Raw genomic sequence first — 12877 nt, forward strand, 5'->3', positions numbered from 1 at the left:
GGGGCAATGTAGATTAGAGAAGGAAGATTTCAGTGTGGGCATAGGAAGGGGTTCCTTACTGTAAGGGCAGTCAGGTTATGGGATTCCCTACTAAGAGAGGGGGAATGAGTGATACATTGGGGGTGGGGAGGAAAGGGGATCTCATCATCAGCATAGGAAGGGGTTCCTTACTGTAAGGGCAGTCAGGTTATGGGATTCCCTACCCAGAGAGGGGGAATGAGTGATACATTGGGGGTGGGGAGGAAAGGAGATCTCACCATCAGCATAGGAAGGGGTTCCTTACTGTAAGGGCAGTCAGGTTATGGGGGTCCCTACCAAGAGAAGGGAAATGAGTGATTCATTGGGGGTGGGGAGGAAAGGGGATCTCACCATCAGCATAGGAAGGGGTTCCTTACTGTAAGGGCAGTCAGGTTATGGGATTCCCTACCAAGAGAAGGGGAATGAGTGATACATTGGGGGTGGGGAGGAAAGGAGATCTCACCATCAGCATAGGAAGGGGTTCCTTACTGTAAGGGCAGTCAGGTTATGGGATTCCCTACCAAGAGAAGGGGAATGAGTGATACATTGGGGGTGGGGAGGAAAGGAGATCTCACCATCAGCATAGGAAGGGGTTCCTTACTGTAAGGGCAGTCAGGTTATGGGATTCCCTACCAAGAGAGGGGGAATGAGTGATACATTGGGGGTGGGGAGGAAAGGAGATCTCACCATCAGCATAGGAAGGGGTTCCTTACTGTAAGGGAAGTCGGGTTATGGGGGTCCCTACCAAGAGAAGGGAAATGAGTGATTCATTGGGGGTGGGGAGGAAAGGGGATCTCACCATCAGCATAGGAAGGGGTTCCTTACTGTAAGGGCAGTCAGGTTATGGGATTCCCTACCAAGAGAAGGGGAATGAGTGATACATTGGGGGTGGGGAGGAAAGGAGATCTCACCATCAGCATAGGAAGGGGTTCCTTACTGTAATGGCAGTCAGGTTATGGGGTTCCCTACCCAGAGAGGGGGAATGAGTGATTCATTGGGGGTGGGGAGGAAAGGAGATCTCACCATCAGCATAGGAAGGGGTTCCTTACTGTAAGGGCAGTCAGGTTATGGGGTTCCCTACCAAGAGAGGGGGAATGAGTGATACATTGGGGGTGGGGAGGAAAGGAGATCTCACCATCAGCATAGGAAGGGGTTCCTTACTGTAAGGGCAGTCAGGTTATGGGATTCCCTACCAAGAGAGGGGGAATGAGTGATACATTGGGGGTGGGGAGGAAAGGGAATCTGACCATCAGCATAGGAAGGGGTTCCTTACTGTAAGGGCAGTCAGGTTATGGGGTTCCCTACCAAGAGAGGGGGAATGAGTGATTCATTGGAGTGGGGGGGGAAGGAGATCTCACCATCAGCATAGGAAGGGGTTCCTTACTGTAAGGGCAGTCAGGGATTGGGATGTAGGGGGGGGGGCACCATGGGAGGAGATTTCTTATTGGAGCCCTGGGCTGCCAGCCCTGCACAACCTTCAGATAAAAGTGGTTGAAGGGAACGTTGCCTATTGCCCTGGTACTGACACCTCACTGGGGCAGCTCTGGGGGGCAGAAAGGTGGGTGCAGGGACTGAGTTAGGTGCCCCCCTGCCTCCCAGGATAATATTGGCCGAGGTACAAGGAAACCTGAGAGGGAGGAGGGGCTGGGGGCAGTTGTGGGGAGTTGGGTGTCATTGCTGTAAAGCTGATATTCTGATGATAATGACATGGGGGGGGGGGGGTTATGTTTCAGGAATTCCGCTTTGGCCAATAGGAAATGAGAGTGATACTGATGCTCCTTTCACTGACAGACATTGGACACCCCTAATTAGTCAATCTCCCGGCATGCCCCACATATAGGGTGGCCAACCTTATACCAGTGTGTAGGCAGGGTGGGGGTTATTGTGTATTTGTATAATGTTAGTGCGTAAGGATATGGTATCCCTGCACCCCATGGCATTGTGGGTAGCACCAAGCAGCAGCCAACCTATCAGGGCTACAAACTCATTACTGAACCTTGCCCAAGGCAACCAATAGGGTTCAATTTATCCTGAAGGTTTGGGGGTCCAGTAAGTCCCAGTTGGATCTGGAATATTGGGGCTACAGTGATGGGGGGCGCTCAGGTTACCGTTATTAATCCCATGGCCCGGGGCTGGTATATAGCGGGTAAGCTGTATATATAGGGTTAATCATGGGGGAGTGTTTGCCCCCAACCACAGGTTTAAAGGGGCGTATGTTATAGAATGGCCAATTCTAAGCAACTTTTCAATTGGTCTTCATTATTTATGTTATAGTTTTTGAATTATTTGCCTCTTCTGACTCTTTGCAGTTTTCAAATGGGGGTCACTGACCCCGGCAGCCAAACCCTATTGCTCTGTGAGGCTCCAGTTTTATTGTTACTTTTTTTCTATTCAGCCCCTCCTCCTATTCGTATACCCGCCTCCCTGGGTTCATACTAAAGTTATCTTGAAGGTGAATAACCCCTTTAATGGCACAGGGAAGTCTCTGTACCCCCCATGCCATTCCCTAGGGACTGCCCCACCTACCCCACCCCCCTACACTTAGCCCCCTATGTGGGGTATAGTAGTGCCATTGTGATTTCTGCCCTATGTGCCTACACCAGAACATTGTGGCCCCCGGACTAGGTGCCCCCCACCCTAACTGCAAACTGTACCCCTGTGGCACCTTAGTGGGACCCCCCTCTAACTGTCAGTAGCTGTCGCCCCCCCAGGCAGTGCATTACCGTCTCTATGCCGGTTCTTGGAGTTGAATAGACAAACTGTAACATGAATTTTTCCTTCCCCCCCCATTTGCCCCCCCCACAGTACGATAAGGTGAGGCAGGAGCGAGACGATGCTGTCAAAAAACTGGAAGAGTTTAACAAAAGTAAGTGAGAATGTACTTACCCCCCTGTACTCACCTCTTGTACTTACCCCCCTGTACTCACCTCTTGTACTTACCCCCTGTAGCATTAATGGAACCACAAAAGCCCCCATTAGTCACTGGTCATTGGTTTATTGGTCACTGGTCATTCAGTAAGATGTACCTCCTACTGTAAATGATAAGGATATTAGCAGTCACTGAGGGGTTCTGTGCCCCCCATATAAAGGCACAAGGCTGCAGGCTGAGTTATACAGGGAACTCTGAGTATCACTCATGTATTATAAGGGATAATGTACCCCCTACTGTAAATGATAAGGATATTAGCAGTCACTGAGGGGTTCTGTGCCCCCCATATAAAGGCACAAGGCTGCAGGCTGAGTTATACAGGGAACTCTGAGTATCACTCATGTATTATAAGGGATAATGTACCCCCTACTGTAAATGATAAGGATATTAGCAGTCACTGAGGGGTTCTGTGCCCCCCATATAAAGGCACAAGGCTGCAGGCTGAGTTATACAGGGAACTCTGAGTATCACTCATGTATTATAAGTGATAATGTACCCCCTACTGTAAATGATAAGGATATTAGCAGTCACTGAGGGGTTCTGTGCCCATATAAAGGCACAAGGCTGCAGGCTGAGTTATACAGGGAACTCTGAGTATCACTCATGTATTATAAGGGATAATGTACCCCCTACTGTAAATGATAAGGATATTAGCAGTCACTTGAACATCAGTTCAATAAATTAATTTTTTGCTTATTATTAAAGACCTGTTACTGCAGTCATACGATGTTTTTTAATTTCTGGACTCAGGCACCCAGGCGCGTGTATGTATGTATATATGTGTGTGTGTGTGTATATATATATATATATATATATATATATATATATATATATATATAAAAAATATGGGGAGGGGGGGCAGTGGCCAAGGGCAATAAGGTGCATAACGCAGGGAGGCACATAATATACCATTATTGGCCATGGGGCTGGGCCCCTCCATTGAGTTGTATCACTATAAAGTGTGTAATGGGAAACTCAGGCTACGGCATTGTAACCTGCCCCCCCATTCCCATTATATCCCTTTATACACCCCCCCCCCTCCCAGTTAAGAAGAATGTCCCTTATGGCTCTCGAGAGCTATGGGAATCATGTTGTCACTTCCACCTGGTCCCCCCCCCGCACACAATGGACTCCCCCTTTTATCCTCACTCTATGTGAATGGCAGAAGGGGCTACCTGAGACCCCCTTTGTGCCGGCGGGATGGAGCCGGCGCTGTGCTAGAATGCCTGGAATATATTGGGATTTTAGGGAAATATTAGGTGCCATTATGAGCGGCACAATGTGCGAGGCAATTACACTGATAAAGAGGAGCCACAAGGCTTTGTGTGTGAGAATCAACTTGGCCGGGGGCTCCGCTTTTATTCTGCCCGTGTAAGCACGTATTGTGCCTGAGGCTCATATAATGGGGGGGGCTGTGCCAAGCAGCTGCATTTTAGGGCCCGTGCCTTAATTTTAGAGCTGAAAATTGACTCTATTCAGTGGGAGAGATAGGGGGGGTGCGACGGGGATGGGGGGGCCATGGAGAAGGGGGGAGGCTTCAAAAAAACAATCATTTCTTTTGAGTGGGAGCCGGCAAGGTTGGTGACAACATGGCCATTTTGTTCTAATGACGAGACGGCATCTGTAGCGCCCATCAAGGCTCCGGCTGATACCATTATGCCGCCCGTCCCCGCACTTATAATCACCGGCCTCCGAAAAATGCCGCCGAAATGATCTGGAGGAGTCAAAGAAACTCTCAATTACGGCCGTCACTTGCCTCGCGGCGGCACCGGGGGCCCTTCGGCGCCAATTTGCACTTCCAATTCTGTTTATTTACAATGGGCCGCGGGTAATTACGCTTAACGTGTCATTTATCCAGGGCGCCGCGCTTCCAGGCGCCGCCATCCCGCCGAGTGGGAGTTCCTCGCGGCCTTCGGAATGGGGCGGGGGGGGGAAGCGTTGGAAATGCGAGCGCCGCGCTTATAATTAGCCGCCCCCCCCCCCTCGGATGAGGCTCTCGGCGTAATGACAGTGTTGATTCGTGTTTCTCTCCCCCGAGGCAAACTGCTAATTAGTTAAGTGGTTTTGGTTGGCCTGCGTTTGCTGCGAATTAGCACTGGCGTGGGGGGGGAGATTGTCAAGGTTACCGGCGTTTCTATTGGAAGTTTGGTAAGGCATATAGTGCCAACGGTTGCTCCCTGCTCTGCAGAGCTTACAATCTAAGGGGGGGGGGTAAGCAACAGACACAAGTGCAGCTCGCTGTTAGCCAATGGCCAGGGTCGGACTGGGGGAGAGCAGGGCCAATCAGGGCCCCCCTGACCCGAGCGTGCATACCTCATACTTACCTGGGTGCCAGGGTGCTGATACTAGCGGGATCATTATGGGTCGGCCCGATTGGAAGTTTGGTAAGACCTATAAATGTGTATAGTGCCGGACATAGAATACGGTTGCTCCCTGCTCTGCAGAGCTTACAATCTAAGTTGGGGGAGTAAGCGACAGATACAAATAAGTGCATTTCGCTGTTTGGCCAATAACTGCGTAGCCAGGGTCGGACTGGGGGGGTGCAGGACCCATTGGGACCCCCTGACCCGAGTGTGCATACCTCATACTTACCTAGGTGCTGGGTGCCAGGGTGCTGATACTGGCGGGATCGTTATGGGTCGGCCCAATTGGGTTTTTTCTTTCCTGGCGTCCCGCCGGCCCAGTCCGAAATAAAGGTTACCAGCATTTCTAGCGGAAGTTTGGTCCATACCATATAAATGTATATAGTGCCGTACATAGAATACGGTTGCTCCCTGCTCTGCAGAGCTTACAATCTAAGTGGGGGAGTAAGCGACAGACACAAATAAGTGCAGCTTGCTATTAGCCAATGGCCAGGGTCGGACTGGGGGGGTGCAGGGCCCATTGGGACCCCCTGACCCGAGTGTGCATACCTCATACTTACCTGGGTGCCAGGGTGCTGATACTAGTGGGATCATTATGGGTCGGCCCGATTGGAAGTTTGGTAAGACCTATAAATGTGTATAGTGCCGGACATAGAATACGGTTGCTCCCTGCTCTGCAGAGCTTACAATCTAAGTTGGGGGAGTAAGCGACAGATACAAATAAGTGCATTTCGCTGTTTGGCCAATAACTGCGTAGCCAGGGTCGGACTGGGGAGGTGCAGGGCCCATTGGGACCCCCTGACCCGAGTGTGCATACCTCATACTTACCTAGGTGCTGGGTGCCAGGGTGCTGATACTGGCGGGATCGTTATGGGTCGGCCCAATTGGGTTTTTTCTTTCCTGGCGTCCCGCCGGCCCAGTCCGAAACAAAGGTTACTGGCATTTCTAGCGGAAGTTTGGTCCATACCATATAAATGTATATAGTGCCGTACATAGAATACGGTTGCTCCCTGCTCTGCAGAGCTTACAATCTAAGTGGGGGAGTAAGCGACAGACACAAATAAGTGCAGCTCGCTGTTAGCCAATGGCCAGGGTCGGACTGGGGGGGTGCAGGGCCCATTGGGACCCCCTTACCCGAGCGTGCATACCTCATACTTACCTAGGTGCTGGGTGCCAGGGTGCTGATACTAGCGGGATCGTTATGGGTCGGCCCGATTGGGTTTATCTTTCCTGGCGTCCCGCCGGCCCAGTCCGAAACAAACACAAACTGCACACATTTTTCGTGGTTTTTACGGATCCTGAAATCCTCTGAAAGTGCAAAATAAAATAAAGATTATTACAACTCCCATTGACTATCACACAACTGGCGGCTTTTCCATGGGGAAGTTTTATATTCGAGTTTTGGACGCAAAATAAATGGTGAAAAACGTGTGTTTTTTTTCTTTAAACAACAAAAAAAAAAATAAATAACCCTAGCGCAAAAGCTTCAAATAGGAATATAGTAAATGGGCCCCTTAGTGTTCTGCCCTGCAGGGTCCCACTGTGCCCCCCCCCTCCCCAGAAATCAGATAGATTTAAAGGGCAAGTAAAACACCCAGGGAAAGAAAAGGCTTCACTTTGTGCTTTAATATATGCGGGTCTCACTGGGTGTCACAATCAACAGGCCCCGGTGCTTAAAGGGTTAAACAAGCTCTATTTTTTTCACGTTTAACTGTCAGACACGGGAATAAAGAGACCCCCCCCCAGCTCCGACCTTGGCTGTATTTATACACAATAATCACATCTTTTTATTCCCACCAAAGCACCAATTAGGGAAAGGCTTTCATCCCAGATTGAGCCTCCCAGCCCCGTCTTTAATGTTGTTGGTGCCACCGGGGCTCATTCTTGGCCGGCAGGCTGACAATCAAGCTGGCTACAGATATTATTTGTCTCATTGGGTATCGATTGTATGTTTAAAGGCAACAATCAATTTGGAACGAGATGAAAATAATCACATAAAAAAGTGATAGCCGGAACTACATTATTGGTCGCCCATGGATACTTCAAAATTAGAGAAAAAAGGTTCCAGCTGGACTAGTTTAAAGGGTAAATTCACCCTATAAGGTCCAGGTGATCAAGCATCAAAGCCTTCAGCCCACGGGAAATACCTAAAAAAAATGAGAAAACCCCTCAGCAGAACAATGGGAAGGGAGCAAGATAGCAGCTCCCAGTAGGTATCAGAATAGCACTCAATAGTAAGAAATCCAAGTCCGGCTTGGGACTCCTCCAGTTACATGGGAGTAGGAGAAACAATAGGTTAGCTGAAAGCAGTTCTAATGTGTAGCGCTGGCTGAAAGCTCAGACTCAGGCACACTTTACTGCTGCGCTGCAAGTTGGAGTGATATCCCCCCCCCTCTAGAGTTAAAGAGATTAACCCTTACACCTCTCACCCCCAGCAGCCGATCAGCAGAACAATGGGAAGGGAGCAAGATAGCAGCTCCCAGTAGGTATCAGAATAGCACTCAATGTAAGAAATCAAGTCCGGCTGGGAACTCCTCAGTTACATGGAGTAGGAGAAACAATAGGTTAGCTGAAAGCAGTTCTAATTGTGTAGCGCTGGCTCCTTCTGAAAGCTCAGACTCAGGCACACTTTACTGCTGCGCTGCAAGTTGGAGTGATTCCCCCCCCCTCACCCCAGCAGCCGATCAGCCAGAACAATGGGAAGGGAGCAAGATAGCAGCTCCCAGTAGGTATCAGAATAGCACTCCAATAGTAAGAAATCCAAGTCCGGCTTGGACTCCTCCAGTTACATGGGAGTAGGAGAAACATAGGTTAGCTGAAAGCAGTTTCTAATGTGTAGCGCTGGCTCCTTCTGAAGCTCAGACTCAGGCACACTTTACTGCTTGCGCTGCAAGTTGGAGTGATATCCCCCCCCCCCTCACCCCCAGCAGCGATCAGCAGAACAATGGGAAGGGAGCAAGATAGCAGCTCCCAGTAGGTATCAGAATAGCACTCAATAGTAAGAAATCCAAGTCCGGCTTGGGACTCCTCCAGTTACATGGGAGTAGGAGAAACAATAGGTTAGCTGAAAGCAGTTCTAATGTGTAGCGCTGGCTGAAAGCTCAGACTCAGGCACAAGGCACTGAGATGGCGCCTACACACCAATATTACAGCTACAAATACATTTGTTGGTTCAAGAATATAAGATAGATAGAGGGGGAATGATTTTTTTTTTTTTTTTTGCATCTATACCCCCTTTTATTGCTTAGATATCCTCTGTATAAGCTTAGCAGGAACAGTTATTATTATGAGTCAAACTCCTGTACATATGGGTAATATTTCATAAGTCACATGTTTGGTGAGATGTGTCTGCATGTTTTATAAGTAACGGAATTTTTTTCCGATGAGACCAAGTCTGAGAGTCAGCCTGCAGCCTTGTGCCTTTATATGGGGGGCACAGAACCCCTCAGTGACTGCTAATATCCTTATCATTTACAGTAGGGGGTACATTATCCCTTATAATACATGAGTGATACTCAGAGTTCCCTGTATAACTCAGCCTGCAGCCTTGTGCCTTATATGGGGGCACAGAACCCTAGTGACTGCTAATATCCTTCATTACGTAGGGGGTACATTATCCCTTATAATACATGAGTGATACTCAGAGTTCCCTGTATAACTCAGCCTGCAGCCTTGTGCCTTTGTATGGGCACAGAACCCCTCAGTGACTGCTAATATCCTTATCATTTACAGTAGGGGGTACATTATCCCTTATAATACATGAGTGATACTCAGAGTTCCCTGTATAACTCAGCCTGCAGCCTTGTGCCTTTATATGGGGGGCACAGAACCCCTCAGTGACTGCTAATATCCTTATCATTTACAGTAGGGGTACATTATCCCTTATAATACATGAGTGATACTCAGAGTTCCCTGTATAACTCAGCCTGCAGCCTTGTGCCTTTATTATGGAGGGCACAGGGAATGCCCTCAGTGACTGCTAATATCCTTATCATTTACAGTAGGGGGTTACATTCATCCCTTAATAATACATGACGTTGATACTCAGAGTTCCCTGTATACCTCAGCCTGCACCCTTGGTGCCTTTCTATGGGGGGGCACAGAAGCCCTCAGTGACTGCTAATATCCTTATCATTTACAGTAGGGGGGTACATTATCCCTTATAATACATGAGTGATACTCAGAGTTCCCTGTATAACTCAGCCTGCAGCCTTGTGCCTTTATATGGGGGGCACAGAACCCCTCAGTGACTGCTAATATCCTTATCATTTACAGTAGGGGGTACATTATCCCTTATAATACATGAGTGATACTCAGAGTTCCCTGTATAACTCAGCCTGCAGTCCCCCCCATTAACAATAAAGTGACACGGCTGTGTGCCCCCACGTATCATGCATCAGGCTGCGGCATTATTACAGAGTGTTGGAGTTTGATGTGGGTGACATATACGTTGTCGTTGGATTGTGTTTGGACAAATAAGTGGTGAAATTAAACATTCATTATGAGAGCAGCATGTAATTACGATGTATATGAGGAGTTATTAATGGGACTGGCGTAACGGAGAGGCGCAGGGTATTGTTCCGACTCCGTAGCCGATTGTCGGGGGCTCTGTAGGGCTCCTGACCTGCATTCCCATTCATTACATCTGTCCCCCATTGTGTTTGGCTACTTAACAGCATCATTTCTAAAGGGGCCGTAATGGCTTTTTCCATCCCCACCGCCCCCCCCAGTACAAACAAGCAGCGACCTGGGGGTCTCCGTGCGTCATTTCTACTGAGAAGCCTGGGCGCTGGGCTCGATTGGCCGGCTCAGTGTCCCGCTCGGCTCCTAGCCATGAATATTTTATATTTTAATATTGTGGCCACGGGAAGGAATAGCAAAGTGTGGATCGAGTGTCCCTGTAGCTACACATGTGCGGCTTATTAACTTGCCCTTTGTGCCTTCTGTTTGTGTCTGCGGAGACGGACCCCCGAGCAACAACAACAACAGCGCTGACCTTGGAATGGGGTCTTATTCATTCGTCCAATCATTGTTCCCCAATATGATGTAAAGTAATAATAATATACAGTAACATATCTGTGCTCTATTCTGCTATAACATTGGAGAGAGCGATATTCTGAAACAATTTGCAGTTGGTCTTCATTATTTATTATTTGTATTATTTTTTTTAAATTATTTCACCAATTGTTCTGCCACTATCGAATTTGGAGTTTTTACAACTATCTGGTTGCTAGGGTCTGAATTACCTTAGCAACCAGGGGGTGGTTTGGATGAGAGACAGGAATATGAATAGGGGAGGGGCTGAATGGAAAGATAAGGAATAAAAAGTAACAATAACAATAAAACTGGAGCCTCACAGAGCAATAGGGTTTGGCTGCCGGGGTCAGTGACCCCCATTTGGAAGCTGGAAAGAGTCAGAAGAGGATAAATAATGAAGGCCAATTGAAAAGTTGTTGAACTGGCCATTCTATAACGTACTAAATGTGAGGATGGACCGCCCCGTTACTACAGTGGGGCTCATTAATAAAATTGGTGCTTTTTACCAAAACCCCTTAACCCCCACGCAGGGTCCCCCACCCGACATCCTCCCCTGAGTGTGCACAAATTAAACATGGCAGGGGAGGAACGGTCAGCCGGGGGGAGTGATGGCAAGGATCAGGTCTGGGCCAGGACCCACCAGGTTTATTCCTGGCGGCCCAGTCTGACCCTGTGTACAAGGCCCACTGGGGCTGATACACCCCCCCCCCCACTCCTAGGGCCCCCACTTACCCACCGCCAGCCCCTCTCCCCCATGCATGCTCATTATATTTACAATTGCCTCAATCGGGGGTCGGATCTGAATTGGTGGGGTCCCTGGTTTCAGGATCATTTGGCTAACAATGCCCTATAGAAGGGGGGGCTTCTGTACTGCTGGGGGGGGGCAACTTTATCTCTGTATAATTCTCAGTCGATCTGGTCAGTGCCCCTCTCTGAGTTGGCATAGTTGCCCTTATTTTTCTCTTTGCTGGTATTTTTCACCCGTTCTGTGGGTCTGACTCTTGATACAATGTAGCAGGAGTCGGCTCTCCTCTGGGCCTTTCCATCAGCTTTACAGAGGAAAATATCATTAAGCAACTTTCCAGCAGGCAAATAAAATATTTCCAATGGTTTTGTAGTGTAAAAGGGGCAGATTTATCAAAATGGGAGTTTGGAGCTTAATACATAGAAATTCCCCCGCGTTCCATTCATTCCTATGGGATTTTTACAAGCTTATTTATCAATGGGTGAACGTTAGAGTTCAACAGTTGAGTATAGTGGGGGGGTGGGGGCCACTCGAAAGACGTGCATTAAATTATCTTTTAGTATGTTATAGAATGCCCTATTCCTTGCAGCTTTACAATTGGTCTTCATTATTTTTTATAGTAAATTATTTTCTTTTTCATCTCTTTGCAGCTTTCAAATGGGGGTCACTGACCCCGGCAGCCAAACCCTATTGCTCTGTGAGGCTCCAGTTTTATTGTTATTGTTACTTTTTATTCCTTATCTTTCTATTCAATCCTTTGACTATTCATATTCCAGTCTCTCAAATCACTCCCTGGTTGCTAGGGTAAATAAGATCCTAGCGACTAGGTTGCTGCTGCTGAAATACCAAACTGGAGAACTGCAGAACCAAAAAACTTAATAACTGAAAAACCACAAACCATAAAAAATGAAGACCAATTGCAATTTGTCTCAGAACAACGCCTTTAACCAACAGAAATCAGTGCCGTAAAAACTCCCGTATTGCCCGTCTGATTAACCCTCTGCTTCCCCATCAGTTTCCCACATGGTTATCGAAGAAGTCAGTTTCATCCAAAACAACCTGGAGATTGAGAAGTCGTGTCGAGAGAGCGCCGAGGCGCTGGCAACAAAGGTAACAGCAATACAGAGGGGGCGGGGCTTCCCACCATGGGGGGGGGCACCCCCATATCCTCTTTTTATTTCTCACTTTGCACTTTGTCTTGTAGAAGCCTCCATTGATCTCCCAATCATATCTGCTCTCTCAGCCCTCGTCCTTATTATTACAGAGAAAAGGGAATCATTTAACCATTAAATAAACCCAATAGGGCTGTTCTGCCCCAATAAGGGGTAATTATATCTTAGTTGGGATCAAGTACAGGTACTGTTTTATTATTACAGAGAAAAGGGAATCATTTAACCATTAAATAAACCCAATAGGGCTGTTCTGCCCCAATAAGGGGTAATTATATCTTAGTTGGGATCAAGTACAGGTACTGTTTTATTATTACAGAGAAAAGGGATTCATTTAACCATTAAATAAATCCAATAGGGCTGTTCTGCCCCAATAAGGGGTAATTATATCTTAGTTGGGATCAAGTACAGGTACTGTTTTATTATTACAGAGAAAAGGGAATCATTTAACCATGAAATAAACCCAATAGGGCTGTTCTGCCCCAATAAGGGGTAATTATATTCTTAGTTGGGATCAAGTACAGGTACTGTTTTATTATTACAGAGAAAAGGGAATCATTTAACCATTAAATAAACCCAATAGGGCTGTTCTGCCCCCAATAAGGGGTAATTATAT

At 47.7% G+C, this 12877-nt stretch overlaps 1 protein-coding gene across 4 annotated transcripts in view; it reads left to right on the top strand.

The window, feature by feature from the left end:
* Positions 1-12877, top strand: part of shtn1 (shootin 1) — a 74831-nt gene that overhangs the window by 13705 nt on the left and 48249 nt on the right. For all 4 annotated transcript variants that reach the window (XM_031905561.1, XM_004915727.4, XM_004915728.4 and 1 more), the window contains exons 3-4: positions 2824-2884; positions 12108-12202. In XM_031905561.1, coding sequence (XP_031761421.1) covers positions 2824-2884; positions 12108-12202 — 156 coding nt within the window. The remainder of the gene's footprint in view (positions 1-2823; positions 2885-12107; positions 12203-12877) is intronic.

Source organism: Xenopus tropicalis, chromosome 7, assembly GCF_000004195.4.
Source record: "Xenopus tropicalis strain Nigerian chromosome 7, UCB_Xtro_10.0, whole genome shotgun sequence".
NCBI classification, from domain to species: domain Eukaryota; kingdom Metazoa; phylum Chordata; class Amphibia; order Anura; family Pipidae; genus Xenopus; species Xenopus tropicalis.